General features: G+C 50.9%; 1 protein-coding gene and 2 non-coding genes across 4 annotated transcripts; all 3 read left to right on the top strand.

The window, feature by feature from the left end:
• Window positions 1-3,975: 3,975 nt before the first annotated feature.
• Window positions 3,976-17,452, top strand: TRIM7 (tripartite motif containing 7). 2 transcript variants are annotated; one of them, XM_009667191.2, is made up of 7 exons: window positions 3,976-4,441; window positions 5,326-5,421; window positions 7,027-7,257; window positions 9,623-9,645; window positions 10,445-10,560; window positions 11,532-11,567; window positions 15,200-17,445. In XM_009667191.2, exons 1-7 carry the CDS (start codon window positions 4,025-4,027, stop codon window positions 15,712-15,714), a joined length of 1,434 nt encoding a protein of 477 aa, XP_009665486.2. In that variant the 5' UTR covers window positions 3,976-4,024; the 3' UTR covers window positions 15,715-17,445. The 2 variants fall into 2 exon arrangements, with proteins under 2 accessions (XP_009665486.2, XP_068780064.1); XM_068923963.1 differs by having other exon boundaries at window positions 3,992-4,441; window positions 11,714-17,452.
• An 826-nt stretch (window positions 17,453-18,278) lies between these two features.
• On the top strand, window positions 18,279-18,351 carry TRNAT-UGU (transfer RNA threonine (anticodon UGU)). The gene has a single exon. It is a non-coding gene; the product is annotated as a tRNA-Thr (tRNA).
• A 125-nt stretch (window positions 18,352-18,476) lies between these two features.
• On the top strand, window positions 18,477-18,548 carry TRNAP-UGG (transfer RNA proline (anticodon UGG)). The gene has a single exon. It is a non-coding gene; the product is annotated as a tRNA-Pro (tRNA).
• The last annotated feature ends 221 nt before the right edge of the window (window positions 18,549-18,769 follow it).

Below are 18,769 nucleotides of genomic sequence, written 5' to 3'. Positions count from 1 at the left end.
TATGCCAAAGGTGGAGGCAGCTGAGAAAAGTGAAGAAATGTGTTTTTTCCCCTTTTAGGATAATTATATTTTTACCTGGGAGCTTTCTGCCTTTCTCATCTTTCTGCCCTATTTCAGCTGTTTATTGTTTGGAGCATCCTCTAGCACCTTTACACCTAAAGTTTCTGGTTTTTTGTCACCTAAAGGGGACACCGCCAACACTTGGACTGTGACACTGTTTGATCGGCTCTCCCCCCGCTGCTGGAGAGCTGGACACCGATGAAATTCATTACAAGGATTAATAAACTGCCTTGAGTCTACTTCCTTTTGCAGGTAACCCCACGCTGCTCTGTGAGGTGGAGAGGGGAGGTCGGACCGCGTCCCCCTTTCCCACCATGAAGGTGCTCTTCGTGGGGCTGGCTGTGGTCCTGTGCATCGGGGTTGGTAAGTGGAGGGTCACAGTTCAATGGGATGCGACAAAGGGGCAGAAACCCCTGGAAATGGCTGTTTCTCTCCGCTGACTTCTAGCAGAGCTATTAAATGCTAAGATAACACCTCTAGGTCAAGCATCTCTGGAATTGAAGGATCCTGGGGTAGATGTGCACGTGGTCTCACCTAGAGAGCTGTTGTGACGGTCTTGCAGTTGATAACTCCATTTCAGCTGGATGAACCCCATCCCAGAGCCCATTTCCAAATTTATTCTCCTCAGGTTGGTGATTTGGCCTGGGGTCTGTTTAGCTCTGGCCACATCTGTACTTGGGAACCTCTGCCAAGATAGGCTGTGGGTCCGTAGGCATCATCTGCCTCTATCCTGTGGCAAAGGGCTCTCATTTTGGGGCCTGTAAGAGTGAAGGTGATGCTTCCTTCCTTCCCTGGAGGGCTCTGTCTTCTCTGGAGTTGCCCCCATCTTACTGTAGGGCATTCAAAGCAATCGCAAAATTCCCCATGGCTCTGCTGTTGTAGAACAGGGCATGGGCCTCATTGCATCTTCTCTGTTCGGTGCAGTTGAGGCTCTTCGGTGCAAGGTCTGCAAGTACAAACTCCCCTTAATTGGATGCTTCCAGGGAGTGAACGAAACGACCTGCGAGCGGAGAGAGAAATGTGCCGTCATTAAAACTTCCCTAGGTACGTACGGGTCAAAACCACATGTTTTGTTCTCTTTAGGGCTTGTCCTTATGTGTCTACTTGTTTTGGAAGACCAACTTTGTTAGTAGGACGAATGAGGAAGCAACGATGAGCTGGCGATGTGGGAAATGGTTAAAGCAAGGGGGGAAACTCCTTTTGGGAACTCTTCCCTCAATGGAGGTTGTCCTGTGTATGGTAAACAAGTCTTTTTTGGCGAAGGAGGGACTTGCTGTCTCCTGAAGAGGCTGCATGAGTCTTGCTTGTCCATGGAGGATAACTGCAGTCTAGCATCACTGGTCTGTGACCTCTTGCTCGCCCTCTGAAGTTGCTCAGCCAGCAACATCTTCTAATCATGGTCCTTCTCTGCCCCTCCACCCCTGCAGGGAAGGTGACCCTCTATTACCAGCAAGGCTGCACCTCGGTGATGAACTGCGGCAGAGAGCGGGCGGCGGATGCCGAGTCCCGCCTGACATCCCTGTACTCCTGCTGCGAGACGGACCTCTGTAATGAGGAGTGGGATGAGGACCTCATAGACTAGCCCACAGCAGGGATAGGATGCCAGGCTGTGTGGCCCTTGGCTCTAATGCGGTACGGCCATTTTGGCGCCAAGAGTTTTCGATCTCATCCTAAAGGGTATTGCTTTACGGCACTAAATTAGGACGGCTGGATCCAGTCTCCCTCCAGGGCTCCCCTGTGCGTCTGGCCTGATTCTGCTGCAGCTCTGTCAATAAACCTGCAGGCCTATAACTGGCAGCAGAATTTGGCTCCTGTGCATGTTTTCCTTCTCCAGACACTCATATTAATAGCTCTTTACATGCAGCGCTCCTGATGGTCTGGAAGCAGCCTGTGCTTCTGAACGTAACCCTGCTACTAAACCCCCAAGGGCAGGCCAAGGTGGTTTTCCCTGGTTGCATCCTGTTTCCCCTATGGTGTAGAGCTAGGAGCTTCTCATAGTGTTATCTACCACCATGGGTTGCAAAGGAGAATGTTTGGGGGCCACCAGATGCTAAGAGAAATGAAGGGCATCTACCACTAACAGACACAGGTATTTATTTCACCCAGCTTAACCCAAGGGTCCTTCAGTAGTCAACAGAAGTTGAGTCATCCATCAGCAGCCTCGGAGATGGATGAAAAGCCTAGCTCCCCTTCCTTGAGCACCTGCTCCTTTGGTGGGAAAGACAGGGGCATCAGAGAGGGTTAAATGCCTTGAGAGACCCTCTGGAGAGGGCTTGGGGCTGGGAGACAGGTGGAGGGAGGTGCTGGAAATGTGATCCTGGCTCCAGCAAGGGAAAAGCCTCCTGGCAAGGAGGAGGAGAAGAGCATAGCCGGAGCTGCTAAGGCAGAGGAGGAGGGACGGAGAGCGGTGGTGGGGTCGAGAGGACAGATGCGATGGGGGAGGGGAAGGAGTGGTAAGTGAGAAGGGGGAATGGGGTGCGGTGGGCAATCGAGGACGGGGAACGGGCAAGAGCTGAGCGGCGCTGAAATCTCAGAGGCGTCCGAGGGCTGGGATGGTTTCCTTCATCGGCGCAAGGTGAACCGCAGCCCCCCAGCCCGGCCCCCAGCGACGGCTGCAGGTCCCAGGCGTCCTCCTGGTGCAGGGACTCCTCTGGCCGTGGGCCCTGTGGTCTTGCCCTACCTGCTTTGTACTAACGACCTCCTGATGCAAATGTCCAGGCGATTTGGGAGGACACCCCTTTCCTACACCTCTTCTCTGAGGTATGCTGGGTCTGGTGGGGAGGGAGCGAGTCACCCTGTCATCCGTCTGTCCGTTGCGCTCGCTCGTGCTTCCAGGCAAGAGTGCTGGGATGTGGTTGTCTGTCCATCTGTCTGGTTTTTTTCCCCTATGTGATAGATGAGCATCTAATTATCCCTGTTTTTTCCCTGTGGGCTTCCCATTGCCTCTTTCAAAACAAACCAGGGAGAAAGTGCCAGAAAAGTTTAAGTGATGAGCGAGGTCCAAGTAGAGGACAGATGCGTCCTTAGTATTTTCCCAAAGGAAAACCCCATCAGGACACCAAGACTTGCTTTGCTAATATAACTCTTCCAGTATAACTTCTGGGGTTGGGGTTCATCTCCACTTAGCTATGTCCATCTCCAAGGGAAAGATCTCAGCCTGGAGATGTCGACTCACCTGGGCTGCCTTAGGAGTCAGCAGAGAGAAATGCCTGCTTTTATGAATTGGAGCACTTGACCTATTTTTCATGTCCTCCTTAGGAAAATGATCCAGAACTTGGGTTCAGACTGTTTCTCTCCAGCGTAGACTCAGGCAGCTGCACAGCCTCTTGCTCCTAGATGCAGGACCCTGATCCAGGACTAGATCATTATGGATTTGGGAAACTCACCCTCAAATCTTGACATGGACTTTGCAACCGTGCATACTGTCTCCTGTTGTTTTTTATGGCCCCTGTTCAGCCCTGGAGTTCAACCAAGTCATTTGAGCACCCAGCTGAAGCATTGAGGCTGAAATGGGTCCTTAACGAGAGCTCAGATGGTTACCTGGATCAGGGCCTAGAGCAGCTGTTAAACACAAGCCTTGGGACTCAGGTCTTGCATTTAGCACTAGGTCAGCCAAAAAGCAATGAGACCCAGCTCTGGCATGTGTGATTGTATCCCAAGTGGTTCCCCTTTTTTCCAGCTCCCTCCTGCAAGAAAAGATAGAGACCCCAGGCCCTGGAGTTGTAGGGGAGGGCGAGGGCAGGGATTTGTCCCTGTCCTCCTTTTTGTCCACCGAAGCATCTTCGCTTTGCTGGGGCAAAGTCAAGGTCTTCGTTACCAGTTTAAAGAAATCAGACACTGCAGAAGTGACCTCGGGCACCGGCTCGTTCCTGGAATGGGAACGCCTACTCGGGGCTGCGTGCCAAGCATTCATGCTCCGTGAACAGTTCGAGTGAAATCAGTCCTCGCCCACAGGAGAGAAGCCATGGCGGCAGTGTTTCTGCCCGGGAATCTCCAAGACGAAGCCACTTGCTCCGTCTGCCTGGAGTTTTTCAAGGACCCAGTGTCCATCGAGTGCGGGCACAACTTCTGCCGGGCTTGCATCATCAAGAGCTGGAAGGACCTTGAGATGGACTTCCCCTGCCCACAGTGTAGGGAGGTCTTCCAGCAGAAGAGCCTCAGGCCCAACCGGCAGCTGGCGAACATGTCCGAGATCATCAGCCAGTTCACCCTGCGTGGGGCAAAGGGAGCCGAGGAGGATGGGCTCTGCGCAAAGCACAGGGAAGCCCTGAAACTCTACTGCAAGGATGACCGCAGGACCATCTGCGTCGTGTGCGACAGGTCCCGGGAGCACCGGCCTCACGCCGTGATACCCATTGACGAGGCATCCGAGGAGTACAAGGTATCTGTCTGTCTGCCCCTGGGGAGCCGGAGGATGGACCTTCCTGTTGCTTCGGGTGGCTTTCCGCCTCCTGGCAGCACCTGTCTTGCTGCACGTTTGTGCTCCCAGAAGGTCCACAAGCAGTCGCCTGGCCCAGAGGTTATTTTTTCCAAGCCTGGTACAGGGAAATGCTGCTTCCCTCCCCCTCAAAGAGCTGTCTGCCACTTTCTCCTTAGGTTTTGAAATGGCTCCCCCTCCCCTCAGATATGCCAAACCCACTCGTGCATTAACATCAGCTTGCTGGGGACAGCGTGGGATTAAAAACAGGGCAGCGAGGAGGCTGGCAGAGAGCATTTCTGCTGTGCAAGCTCCTGCGAAAGCCTGGAGTTCAGGACGCGAGTCTCTCGCAGCAAACGTTGCCTGCAGGTGCTCACTTTATCGGTGGGGTAACGGTCGAAGGAGTGAACGCCCTGATCTATCTTGGGTCTGGGCAAGTTTCCAGAGATGAGCATAAGTTGCCTAAAGCCAGACTGTGTTTTCTATTTGCGTCAAGGCAGGCGAGGTGGAAACGGCAGCAGGTGAACACAGCGGGTATTTCCTCGCTCGGCATCCGCGGGCTTGCAGCGCCCTCGTCTTTTCTTGGGTGTTTCTTTGCTTTTGGGTGCACGCAAGTGAGCTCGTGGGGGTCCTTGGGAGAACAGCGGGGGCAGCAGACGTGTGTTCAAGCGAGCGTGGGCAGAGTCAAGCCGGCATGTTCATCCAGCTGCACCTTTGTGAGCACGCCCCTGGATTTGCCTTGCTTTGGCTTTGCACGGCTGGAAAAACAAACCATGCACAGCTAGAATAATGCAACAAAAGAAATAAAAAAAAAAAAGTGCAGTAATATTTTCCCTCTTTGTTCCTAGGAGAAAATCCAGGGCCGCTTGGATTTCCTGAAAAAAGAGAGGCAAGAATTGCTGGAGTTCAAAGTGAACGATGACAAGAAAACGCAGGAGCTCCTGGTGCGTGGCTGCAATTCGAGGCTGCAGGGTGGTGGGGAGGTCCACGCTGGGATGCGCAGATGGGGTTAGGGCCTGCCAATCTGCCCCCATCTCTTCCTTAGCGCTGCTCTGTCCTGACACGTAACAGGGAAACGGCTGTCTTTCTCCTCCTCCTTTCACCATCGAGGTTGGTGATATGTCAGCCAATGTCTCAGCAGACCACAGGGCCTGGATCCTACGCCAGAGCATCCCGGAGAGCCAGCCTGGCTGCCAGGCTCTCCTCCACCCAAGCCTTCTTCCTCCTCTTCCTCAGCCCTTTGTCCCCGCGGTGGCCGAAAGCAGCGTGGCCTTTGGGGCAGGGAAGCCTCCATCTCCCTGCTAATAACATACTTTGAGTGGCTTACATCCCAAACGCTTGGGACAGCCTCCAACAACCTGGGGCCACCCTTGGCCCACGTTTCTGCCCTATCCTCTCAGAGGCCACGCAACGCTACCGTTGTCACTATTTGCTGTTTTTCCAGCTCGCGGTGTCTGCAAGAGCATCGGCCTGCCAAGAGCCGTGGTTTCACACCGTGATGGAAAAGGCAGGGTGTGAAGGCACGTTGCGGGTTTGAGGGCCTGTTGGACTTGTCACACCTGCCTTGAAGGATGGTGCAGTACGAAGGCACCCAAAACGCATACAGTCTTGTCTGTGCTGCCAAAGGGCGAGTTTCTGGGAGCAAAGCGTTCCCAGAACGGTGCCTGGCTTTTGTCTCGGAGGAGGCTTGTGGTCTGCTCGCAAAGACAGCCCAAGAGGGGACAAGGGTATGAGCAGAACAGGCAAAGAGGAGATCGTGGCAAAGCAGGGACTTGCGGTCATCTGAGAACTGGTGTCCAACTGCATCCCTGCTGCCCCAGGGGAAAAAGGGGGAAGCTAACATGTCCCATGTAGAAGAAAAACCATCTGAGAACTGCTGTGGAGGCAAGGTACTTGCTCCAGACGTAGTTTGGCATGTCTTCTCTCCTCCCCCTGGAATGCGTTGCATCGTTGCTTTTCCCTAGGTGCAAGAACCTCATACCTATGTCTTCTGCAGCTGCAACCATTTAACTGCATTCGCTCTGTGTTCACGATTTTTTTCCTACAGTCACCAAAACCATTTCTTTCCCGTTAAGCTTTCCAAGTAGCCTAAAGTTTCTTGTGGCTGAGGAGCTTGGCAGCTCTGGAGGAGGGAGTGGGAAGGCCAGCCAGGTACAGAGCGATACAGCTGAAACGCTGGCTGGGCTCCAGTGGGGTTGGAAGATCGATCTATGCTGTGCCCAGGACTATGCAGCAGCTATTTCTCCTGCCCTGGACCTTCTTGTCCCAGTTTGTACCACTCCCTGGGGTGCCCCATGCTCTCCTGATGCACATAAGAATCCATCTAAGGATTTAGCTCCTTCTCTGTGCAGATGACTCTTTTCCTAAAAAGTCCACCTCTTTCTCCACTGGCTATAGAGGAAAGCCATTTCAGATGGTGTCTGAGTGGAGAGATGAAGAGATGGAAGTGAGGTCCCACAGCAGAACCACATTGTTGCCTTGCCCTCGAGTCTACAGTGCTCGGCATTGTGGCGCGTCATGCAACGTGACATGTTCTGTTTCGTTCCCAGAAAACCATCGAGAACGAGCGTCAGAAGCTGCTCTCTGAGTTTGAGGGGCTGCGGCAGTTTCTGCACGACCAGGAGCACATCCTCCTGGGCCAGCTGGAGAAGATGGAGAAGAGCATTGCCAAGAGGCAGAACGAGAACATCACTGACCTCTCCAAGGAGATTACACTCCTCAACAAACTGATCACGGAGCTGGAGGAAAAAATCCAGCAGCCCATGCTAGAGTTCCTCAAGGTGAGACCTATGTCAATGAAATGAGCCTTCAGGTACAAGTTCTGAAGAAGGTTTTCAGGACCTATCCTTGCCCTTTTTCAGTGTGTTTCCAGCTCTCTGAATCCAGCAGAGGTGGTTTGAGGATAGCTACCCTTTTTTTCCCTGTACCTTTAACGCTGTATGGCAGTGCCTGAATGCCCTGGGCTTTGCTTTGTCAGCAATAAAACACAGCAACTATCTGGGGCTCAGGAATGTCCTGAAATAGAGGTGTCTTTTTGGGTTTAATAGCCTGTGATAGATTTTTCTCCCATGAATTTGTCTGGACCTTTCCAGCACCCAGATTCCTGTATCGAGAAGTTCCAAAGCTTAATCAGACATTGCATGAAGAACCACCACAGCAGTGTTGGCTCAATCCTGAAACCAAGCAACTCCTTTTGCAAATATGGGCCTTGACGGACTGGTAACACCAGAAATATGTTGCGTGCCGAGTCAGAGATGTCCTCTCCCACAGCTTGAAGGAGGAGAGTTTCAGCTAGGAATAGGGCTGGGGAGGAGCTGGCAAGGGCTGGGGATGAAGTTGAGCGTAGAGGCACGTGGAGCTAGGGCCCAGCAGGACACAGATCGTTGCCAGTTTTCTCATGGAGTCCTGGCTACGAAAGGTTGGCTGGGACCTGAAAGTAGAGCTGGGTTTTCAAGTCAAAGTGAACTATTACCAAGCTGGAAAGTATGAGGGAGAGAGCAGATGGAGTTCAGGTATTGATTGCATTAGAAAGAAAGAAGCTGAAATGAATCCAGCCTCCTGCGTTACCCAAACTGTCCTTTGCAGACTCCGTGGGATTTGAAAAAACAAACCCAAACTGCCCACCCCAAAACTGAACGGCCCTGCCCCCTGCTCAGAGGTTTAAAAAAAAACCAAAAACCAAAAAACCCAAGGTTAATGAGTGATTCGCTTTTAATTGATCTTCTTTTGAGCAAAGGAAGAGGATCTTGCTTATGGTACTCAGGAATCTGCTTGCTAAGGAAAAAGTGACACTTTTTGGGGTTGCTATTTTTTGAATCAAAACTAGGTTTTAAAGTCCGCTGCGTTCCACTCCAGCGGTAGCAGTGTTTCAGACCTAGCTCAAGTGGGATTTAACCACGTGGTTGCCTAAAGGTGCATTTGCAAAGCAGGTTATACGAAACAGCCTTTGCCAGAGCAGGGCAAGCTGTGTGACCCATCTGACTGACAAATATGTTGGGGTGGAATTGCCCCAGTGGGGTTAAATTCCCTCCCAGACACACGGCGTTAAAAGGCTAAGGCAGTCCTGGAACCACTGTAAATATTTGCAGAGCTTAAGTGGTGTGACGGTTTTAGTACTTGGCTACAAGGGAGAACTGTTTCACGTGGTCTTTGCTCAACCCCCACCAACGCGCCTGAAAACAGTCACATAACAATGGCTGCCGTTCTTTAAAAGACCACGCTGGAAATCTTCAGTCAGCTCCAGAGTCCTTTTCTGTTCCCAGGAGATGGTCACGGCCTTCGGTTGCCTTTGAATCAGGTCTGATGGACTCAGAGCTTGGGGTTCAGCTCAGCAAACTTCAGCCACGTAGCAACTGGTTATGGAGGGTGTTTTAACCTGTAATTCGCCTCTGGGATTCACTTTTCCTGAGGGTGAATCATTTCTGCTGTCTGGACATCTGTCCCAGATGGGATGGGTCACCCCTTGGAGGCACCCTGAGCTCTACTTGCTGGTGACGAGCATATCTCCTGGGAAATATGCTCTAGAGGACCCTGCTTGAGCAGGGAGGTTGGACTAGATGATCTCCAGAGGTCCCTTCCAACCTAAACCATTCTGTGATCTCAAAGGCTGCCAGATGCCTCCATCTGGGCTCATAACAACAGTGGTCAAAAGCTGGAAGAGGAACCAGAGAGGTTCTTGCAGTCTTCATCCTTGAGAGACTCCCAACTCACCCAAGCAAGGCCCTGGGCAACCTGGCATGCTTTAAGCAATGGGTTGGACCAGAGACCACCGAAGGTCCCTTCCGACCTAAACCCTGCCATGACTCTGGGAACAAAGCTCAAAGCGAGCTTCCTCTTTATGAAGTGGCATTATTTGCTATTTTTCTAACTGGAATATTTTGCGTAGGAACGTTTGCAAGGCTGCTTGGCCCATGCAGGGCCCAGGGTCTTTAGTAGCTGCAGATGCTTGCGGGCGATTTGGTGGAACTGTGATCTTCCAGAGCTGCAAGTTTGAGGCATGAATCCATCCCTGCATGGTGCCACCATCACAGATGGATGTCCTGGAGGGGTTAGGTGAAGGGGGAATTGCTCACACGCTGTCTGAGCTGGGGAGACTTAGCACATGTTGCGCAGAGGTTTCACTCGTTCTCTCTTTTTCCTTTCTAGGATGTAATGACCATCTTAAGCAGGTATGGAGCGGTGCTTCTCCCCTTCTCTCACGCTTTTTCCCCCCACCAGCACTGTTTAAAGGTCAGTGCTTGCAGTTCAGGTACCTGCAAACCCTGGGTGTCTTCCAGCTTCTTGGAAAACTTAGCGTTATCACAAAGTCTTGGATTCCCTTTTCCTACCAAGCGGTTTCTTCGAGTGTCAAGTGAGACCAGAACCCCTGAGTCTATTTGTGTCACATGAAATTCACCCTGGGACATTGTTTTGAGGCACTACTTAAGCCCTGAAAATGAAATTCAAGCTCTGCTCAAGGCGTAAGAGCTGATCCAGCAGGTCACTGGAGACTGCTCCAGTGGCTTCGGGGGCCTTGAGACCTTTGACACGTGGTGGCCGCAGCTAAGGGACATCAGCCAAGAGGTTTTTAACAGGTCGACAGGCACAAACGCTGGTGTCCTCAGCCCAGGCAGGTCGAAATCCTAATAGGATCTTAGCAGCACTCGCGCTGTGAGGTTAAGAGCACTTTGATGGGCTCCCAGTGGGCTCCTGTTGGAGAAGGTTCATCCTGAGATATATTGAGGATCTTCCCCCTTCTGACATCTCCGCGAGCTGGGGCAGAGCCTGCCCACATGTGGGATGAAGGAGGAGGATTAGGCACTAGGGCTACGCTATATCACGATGGGAAATTATGCTCTGGGCTCGCCAATACATTTCCTTTAGCGCTCCCTTTCCAGTGAGGAGGGTTTAGGGGGAGCGTTGAGCGCCGCGAACTACGAAACAGAGGGAACAGCGACAATTTTCTTATTGTCGTTCTTTCCTTTGTAGAAGCGACCAAGTGAAGTGTCAGAAGCCCGTACCGGTTTGCTCGGATATGAAAATGCACATCTGCAATTTCTCTCTCAAGACCGTCGTCCTCGAGAAAGTCTTAAAGAAATTCAGAGGTAGGTGGAAGGGAAATCACGAGTTCAAAATAGGCGTTGGCCTTTAGCAGGCGCCGGGAGAAGGGGAGAGGATCGCTGGGGATGCTGCAGGTGCCCCGCGGCCCCTTAGCACGTGCCTGGCCAGCCGTACCGAAATGGTAAAACAAATCGTGTCGGAAGGGACTTCTGGAGATGTGGAATAACAGAGGAGGAGAGACGCCCTGCCAGGCTGCAGGCGAATGCGATGCAGGTGTTTTTTTGAAGGGAGGAAAAACTGGGGCAAGTCTGATTTTTAACCTGGTAAGGCCCTGCAATTTTCGCGTCTCGTGTTGTCTGGGGCTTAAATGCAAAGCTTGACTATTTAGAGCTTTGCCCTTAAAACCCAACCCCCTGTAGCACTGCAGAAAAGCCACAAGATGGTGCTGAGAGATTTGGGGGAAAAAAAAAATTAAGCAACAAAACCTCCAGGAAGAGCTGAGTGCTGTAAGGTCAAGCAAATTCCTAGATGCAGAGAACTGCCCTCCGGAGCAACAATAATTATTATTATGATGAATAATAAGCAATAAGTTCTCCTGGTGTTAAAAGGAAAAAGCTTTTCTCTTTGGTTCACGCCAGGTGAAATACACGTAGCGGGAATCAGCTGGGATCTCGCCAGCTCCGCGATGCCCACGCTGGGGGCGACTGCTGGGATTTTCAGGCCACCCGCTTCGGCGCGTGGGGTTGGGGGGACTCGAGCACCAGGTGGGTGCTGGCTGGTGACCCGGCTTTGCACAATCTGCAAAAGCAGCAGTTTGCAGATCCGCTGTGGGTATCGTTTGGGTTCAGCCTGTCGAGGTCTCGGGCAATGGGCTTAGCTAATAATTAACCCCAGGGCTAATTATAGTAGGGGTGAAGGTCCCTATAAAGGTGTTTTCTTTTTTCCTTTTTTTTGATCCCCCCTGGCTCTGTCGGGATCTCGGCTTTGTCACTTATTGCCTGTCTCCTCCTTTCAGAAAACCTGCGAGATGAACTGGGAAAAGGTGAAAAAGGTAAAAGGAAAATGTTGAAGATGTAGCGCCCCGGAGCAAAGACTTTAAATTGTGGTTGTAACTTGCAAAGCCAAAGGGGGGTGGGGGGGGGAAAGGCCCTCTGGAGATTTTTTTTTTTTAATTTCTTCTCTCTCAATGATTTCCAGATCCAGCCTGCTCAGTTCGAGAGTCAAAAGACGCTTTTTCTAGCTGACGCCGGGGATCTGACGGTTAAGCTAGGTCCTTTCTGCCTGTGTACACTTAAACCTGCAGTGAGGACCAGAAAGAACAGATATTTGAACCTAAAGGCAGATCTGTGGCCTTGCGGTCCCTCCATCTCCGCTCCCTCTGCCCTTTCAAGCCACAAGCAAACACTTTAACTCTGCCAGATTTGCTCTTGGCCTGGTTTTAGAGCAGGACCCGGGACCGGCATCACCATGCAAGCCCCTGCTCAGGCTCCTATTTTCTGCCAGCAGTTGGGGATGGATGGTGTGAATGCTCCAAAATCTGCTTCAGTGCAAAGTCCAGTGACTTAAAGTCTTTGGGGCTGGCAAGAGGAGCAAGTTTGTTTGCATGAGAGTCTGAATTCATGCCTGGCCAAAAAAAAAAAAAAAAAAAAACACCAGCTGGGTTGGCCCAGACCAGCTATTTTGGTGCATTGAGCCCGGCTGGTTTTCCATCAGATGGAATAAGAAGCATGGTGAGCCTGGGGGACGTAGTGGTGCACGTCACGGAGGCGAGATGAACATCAGTGAGCTGGAGCATCCCTCTGACTTTGCACTGCAGCAGATACAGGTCGTGGGCAGGTGCCACTAAAGTCTGCCCTGATCCTCCAGCTCCCTTGGCCAATAGCAAAAAGATGACATAGCTCTGCCCAGAGGAGCTTTTTTTTAATGGCCAGAGTTACACCAGTAGAGCAAAGCCTTCTTTGCAAAGAAGGCTTTTTCTCACTTTTAAGGCGGTGGTTTTCAGCATGTGGCCTGCAGACTTCTCGGGGAAGGCCGAGGAGGAGCACAGGATGGGACATGGGTTGGATCTTTTCTAAGCAGAGCCCAGCTAAGACAGGCCAGACTGTGCTCGTGTACGTTGTGGAGGAGGCAGCACCTCCAGACCCCTCTGAGAAATGTTGGACCGCTCTGCAAAGCAGGAAAAAAGAGGCTGACAACCACTGTTGAAAGCAACACTGGAGGAAAACCCTCATTGCATGTCCATGGTGTTGTGTGTGCATGTATAGAGGTGTAATTCCTCTGGTGTAGTCATACCAGCAAACCTTCTGAACGCAGATCAGGCCACAGAGAGTCAGGGGGAGCGAGGTGCAAAGAAGGGACCCACCAAAGCCTTGCAGCACTCATTGAATCCCCTTCCTCTGACCCCCTTAATTCATCTTCTCCGAGAGCTTTGAGTGCTCCAATATTTCCATGTGAAGCCTCTGTTCCTGGAGTTGTACTTTTTTTTAAACAAGCAAAATCGTCATTCACAGCCCCTGCAGCCGAACTGAAGCTCGAAGACAAGTCCTAATGACTCCAATGTCAGGAGATGCAAGAGGAAAGAAGGAAAACACCTTTTAAAAAAATACTAGGATCTAGGAAGTCTCTTGGTCATCCAACCTGTTCCCCCCTAATAGCTGCTAACGGACACACATGCTTTTAATGCACCTATCTCCTGTTCTGATATAATATTGCAAAAGGCAGGGGATGTTATTTTAAAGCCCATCTTCCAGTTTTGGGGAGGAACCTGGCAGCTGGTGCTCGAGTGGAGAAGAAATGCAGAGGTGACCATCTGTCTCTGCCCTTTCCAAGCCTTTTTCTGCTTGACATAGGATGTATGAGGTCTGAGCCTCAGTCCACACATGTCACTCACTGGTAAAACAAGACTTGCATTTTTTTAAAACTTTGTAAAAGAATGTTTCCGATGCTTTGAAGGAGAAAAGGGCCTATAAAAGGCCCTTTCTCTTTCCTAGCAGGAGTGACAATATCCCTCACCCTTCCTGTGGCTGCTTCTGGCTTCCCAACCCCTATGAAATGCCATAAAGACTCAGCATATTCCAGCCCTGATGTGGGAGTCATCTCACCTGCCTTTAACATGGCGTCTGGGCTTCTCTTATGAGTTGCTTGATCAAAGCATTGGTTCCCTTGACCATACTTGAATGAGAAGGGGAGGATGAGTAGACTGAAACCCCAACCCTATGAGCATCCCTGCTCTTCACAGGACCAAGCTCTCCATCACATCATGGACCTTTTTGTCCTTCACATTGAATTTTCAGGCCCAGGTCTGTGGATTTCAGGAGAGCAAAAGACATGCTGGTGCACCATCCAACTCATTTCCACTCCTAAGGTCCCATCTGAAGCAATCTTAGAGTCCCTGAGAGCCACAGAGAGTCTCATTCATACATGAGGACTTTGCTAACTACAACCACAATTTGAGGTCACTGATGTGCTAACTGTTTCCTTTGAGCCTGGTTCGGGAAGGGGAAAGAAACGTTAGCATCAAACCTCGTCTACGTGCATGCTCCTTTTGGGCTGTCCGGATGCGCCTGCTGTGTAAAGATGCCCTTAGGTCATGACTTTCCACGAGGACTTGTTGCGGTGGTGAAGTGGGAAAAGATAAAGATTTATGATTGGGGGGTGGGCGTATCCCATCTTATGTGTCGTACATTAGATGAACCAGAAACAAAAAATAGAAAAAAAATCCATTTCCTTAGAAAAAGTCTCAATCCAAGGTCCATTTTTACTGCATGTAACTGCTAACCATTCGCATGTGGTTTTACCTTGTTCTTGGCTACTAATAGCCCTGTGTTGTCATCACTCCAGTTCTTAGCAGCAATTTTGCCCTCCCTCTTTTCCCCACAAAGGGAACACAGTTGTTAGCGTGGGCATCTGGGAGGATGGACCCTTACTGCCTGCTCCGCATCTAAGCGGTGCTGGCCAATGTGGTTGCTGAAGGACCATGAACTGACCACGGAGCTGAAGGCTACAATGCAGTTCTAGTTCTCCTGCTAGGAGATCCCGAACCACCCCGAATGGGTGCTATAATGCATTTATTCCTTTTGTCCCAGATTATTTCCAGGGCTTTCTGGCTGATCGCTTCTTCCTTGTGCCTCCGACAGAGCGTTTTCCTCCAAGGGTGGAGGAAATGCCACAGTGAAGTGATCTGTCTCCCTCTTTTTCCCCTCTAAGCACCAGGTCTCGGTCATGATATACTAAGATGTGCTTCACCATATTATTCTTTACCTGCACATCCAGCCAATGGGTCTTACCTGTTAAAGAGGATGTGGGAAGGTGAGGTAGATGCCCAGCCCACATCCCTAGCTGTGACCTTCCTTGCCCACCTCTGAGTTTCGCATGCATGAAGCTTGTCCCTGCGTGGGAATAGAGAGAAGGAGCATATTTGTGCCATCTAAAATCGCACCTCTTAAAATTAGCCCCGAGATCCCAGGCTTCCTGCAGAGTCAGTGATGAGAGGAGGCATCTCAGAGCCAGGCCGATGGCTGAACTTGGCTTTCTCTCACGGCAAACTATCCAGGAAGAGGAAGAGTTGTTCAGGCTGGGATGTGATTCAGCAACAGATAAAACAACATCTGTTGCTCGGGCTTTGAATTGTTATCACTGATATTTAGTTACTATTATTATTACTGTCATTACTATCATCAACAGAGGACCTGACCCTGGATCCCGATTCAGCAAACCACCTCCTCATCCTTTCCGCCGACCTCAAGAGCGTGAGGATGGGGTGCAGGAAACAGGAACTGCCCAACAACCCCAAGAGGTTTGACACGAATTCGCGGGTGCTGGCTACCACGGGATTCAAGTCGGGAAGACATTACTGGGAAGTGGAGGTGGGGGCCTCGGATGGCTGGGCCTTCGGGGTGGCCAAGGAGTCCGTGAGGAGGAAAGGCCTGACGCAGTTCTCCCCCGAAGAAGGCATCTGGGCGGTGCAGCAAAACGGAGGTCGCTACTGGGCTGTCACCTCACCCCAACGCACCCCTCTTTGCCTCAGCCAGAAACTCAGTAAGGTCAGGGTCTACTTGGATTACGAAGGAGAAGAAGTGTCCTTCTACAACGCTGACAACATGCAACACATCTTCACCTTCAACGTCCACTTCCAGGAAAAGGTGTTCCCCCTCTTTTCGGTCTGCTCCACTGTCACATACATCAAACTGTGCCCCTGAGGTTTACCAGGGGCTTCTTGGAGGACCTGTTTCCATGGTCATCACGGGATGGTGCCTGCACATCAGAGATGAGCATGAGGGACTCTTGGTAGATAGGCAGGCAGATAGTTAGGTGGGTAGATAGATAGTCAGGAAAAAAAAAAATACCCCCAGAGGGTCTTCAAATAGGCTTGAAACACAGAGCGGCTGCCGAAGTGATTAGCAATCTCCAGAACGTTTCAGGCACCATCTTAAACCTGTCTCTGAACTAGCTGTACTCTCCTTCAATGAGAAGACCACTGGTATTTGGTGTGTGGTTGCAAGTCTGATAACAGGCAGGTATTTTTGTTTTCTGGAGTGGGTATAATAATTGACATTAGAGCTGGTGGGAAGTTTTGGAGTGGACTCCACTCCTCCTCCCGTCAGAAATGGTGATGAATCGAAAATTAAATGTTTAGTGAGTAAATTCCTGAAGAGGATGACACAAAGCAGAACGTTTTGAACTTCCAAAGTCAGAATGGGCAAAGTTCCTTTTTTTTTTTTTGATGGAATTAAACAAAATTAAATTAGAAAGAAAGCTTTGCTCATTCAGACATTAATTTCGTCTAGTGGGAATTTTCCAATGGTTTATTATCCTCTTCCTCCCAACAAATTGTAGCCACAACCTACTTGCTGAAGTTGGAAATCTAACTGTGTTTGCAGGCACCTTCATTCCTATGACATTCAGAAGGAGGAAATTAAGCTTATTACCTACTCCTGTGGAGTGATTGGATTTAGATGAGTGTGTGGCTGGCTAAAAAGGTCTCAGCTGGGTTTTTTTTTTTTTTTTTTTTTTTTTTTTTTTTTTTTTTTTTTTTTTGCTCTTTCTGTCCTGCTCTGCTGCTGAGATGAGGGTCCCAGTGAAGGTTAGCTGGTCTGGTTACTTTTTCCAGGCGTTGCTCCTAAAGCCTGGGATAATGTTGTACCCCAAGGACTTTTTCCACGATGTTGAGATGATGCCTGAGCTGTAGCATGGTCCCAGCTGATCTGAACTGTGGGAACCTGATTTCTCCTGGAGTGAAATCAAGCTTTGCTTGACCACGGAGGAATGGCTGTTGCGTTGGAGGACGTTGAGGTAGGAGAGACTGTTGGCTTTTGGTTGCCTTCTCCCATTGGCTGAAGTGCTCTATGCTTGATTTTTCTCTCTATAGCCCCTCTGGGCAGAAGAGATATTGCTGCTACTCTGGAAAAAAGCTGAAAGGTGCTTTCCTTATGAAACAACAAACTTTAACCTTGCTCGGGTGTGTTTGTCCCTTTGGATATGAGCAAGAAAAGCCCAAACTGTCCCTAGAATAGGTCAAGCGTTAGCAGGAGACACGTTATTTCTTCTTCCGTGACACGGTATGAGTCCTGTTTGTACGTGACGATGCTGCTTCTCTTACAAACTGTGTGAAAGCCCGTGGGGAGTCATGCGTTGCACAAGTGGATTTGAAGCCTCCAAGGTTGTTACTAGGCTGCGTACTAGCAATAAAGTCTGAAGGTGCTATCTGAGCTCATCTTCTTCTCTTATTTGTCATCAACAACTGCTAAAATGCCGAAGAATCTCAGAACTGCGTTCCCTGGCCTGACCAAAGGACCATCCCACTCACTATCCTAAATAACTGCAGGTATCTAGAGACAGGATATAGGTAAAAGGCATCTATATTGTACTCTTTCCCTTTATGTTAAGCAGAAGCCCAAAGCTCATATGTTCCCCAAAACATAATGGTCACAATGCCTCACTTGCGTGCGTGGCTGAGAAACTCAGCCTGTTTCTAGTGGGAGAGCCTGTGTTTACCTGGTTCTAAGCAATCTTTGATAAGAAACATGTTGCATGAGAGTATTTTAAAAACAGAACTGGACTTTTCCTGATAATTCAGCAGACCGGGTGGGTTAGGTGTTGTACCGGAGGAGGATGCTGTAGTCGGAACTGGTGTTATAGCAGTGGGGGGGGTAGATGACATGTCGGTGGTTGTAAGGCCCGCTGCTCTCCTTGCTGTCCCAGAGGCACCTCGTCCTTGGCACAGAGTCGGGAGGAGGTTGTGTGGAGTTAAGGCGAGCGATGCTGAGGGCAGGTTTGGAGCTTTAGTAAAGCGAGGATGGTTGTGCTGGATGTTTTTGACTCGGACTCCTCCGTGCTGGACGTCAGGGAGGAGCAAGGGGAACAAGCAGGTTAGAGAAGGGGATAAGGCTCTGTTTGTGACTTTGCTGGGCTGCTTTCCCCCTCCGGGGTGGACAAGGCTTTACTGAAAGCAAAGGGGGGGAAAAAACCCCACCAGCACCAGAGCGAAGCCGCAACCGCAGCCCTAACTTTTATTGCTCTGCGAAATGAGCCAATGTCGCCTTTCCAACAGCCTCCAGCGAGCCCGAGGAGTTTCCTACTTGTTCCCAAGGGCAAGTCCAGGGGGTGTCCGGCTTTCCTGGCCTAAAACTGAGGAGAGGGGGCTGGGAAAAAAAGGCCCGGCAAAGCCAGGAGGCCAAGGAGGAGGGAGAAGCAGAGCAGAGCCGGGGCGCTGCGGCGGAGCATCCTGGCTGCACGCAGCAGCAGCGCTGCAGTGCCCGGCGCCGGCTCCATAGCTCAGGGGTTAGAGCACTGGTCTTGTAAACCAGGGGTCGCGAGTTCAAATCTCGCTGGGGCCTCTCGCTTTTTTCTGCAGCGCTCCGCCGCTTCCCCCCCCCCCCTTCATTTTATTCCCAGCTTTGGGAGCAGGCAGCGGAGGCAGCTGGAGCTCCCAAAGCCGCAGCGAGTGGGTGCTCTTCGCAGCGGCTCGTTGGTCTAGGGGTATGATTCTCGCTTTGGGTGCGAGAGGTCCCGGGTTCAAATCCCGGACGAGCCCTACTTTTTCCTGTTTCCCTTCCCCCCCCCCCCCCCCCCTTTCCCTCCCCACCTCCTCCAACGCCTTCTTTGCAGCGGGGCTCACTTCTGCTGTCCCGGTGCAAAACTGCAGGAGGGAGAGAGCGATCGCGCTGTGCAAACTTCTTGCTCGCGGCGGCTGCAGCCCCTTCCCGCAAAGGGCTGCAGAGATCGCAGCTTGCAAGGTTGCGGCTTGCAATAGCC

The sequence above is a fragment of the Struthio camelus genome, chromosome 36, assembly GCF_040807025.1.
Source record: "Struthio camelus isolate bStrCam1 chromosome 36, bStrCam1.hap1, whole genome shotgun sequence".
Lineage (NCBI taxonomy): Eukaryota > Metazoa > Chordata > Aves > Struthioniformes > Struthionidae > Struthio > Struthio camelus.
This window is presented reverse-complemented; position numbering and strand designations above follow the sequence as displayed.

Bases quoted from the DNA above. Each gene is read 5' to 3' on its own strand.
- TRIM7 (XM_009667191.2), top strand. From the start codon at position 4,025: ATGGCGGCAGTGTTTCTGCCCGGGAATCTCCAAGACGAAGCCACTTGC. The intron at 10,561-11,531 runs GTAGGTGGAAGG...TCCTCCTTTCAG, and splicing joins AGTCTTAAAGAAATTCAGAG to AAAACCTGCGAGATGAACTG. The intron at 11,568-15,199 runs GTAAAAGGAAAA...TATCATCAACAG, and splicing joins ACTGGGAAAAGGTGAAAAAG to AGGACCTGACCCTGGATCCC.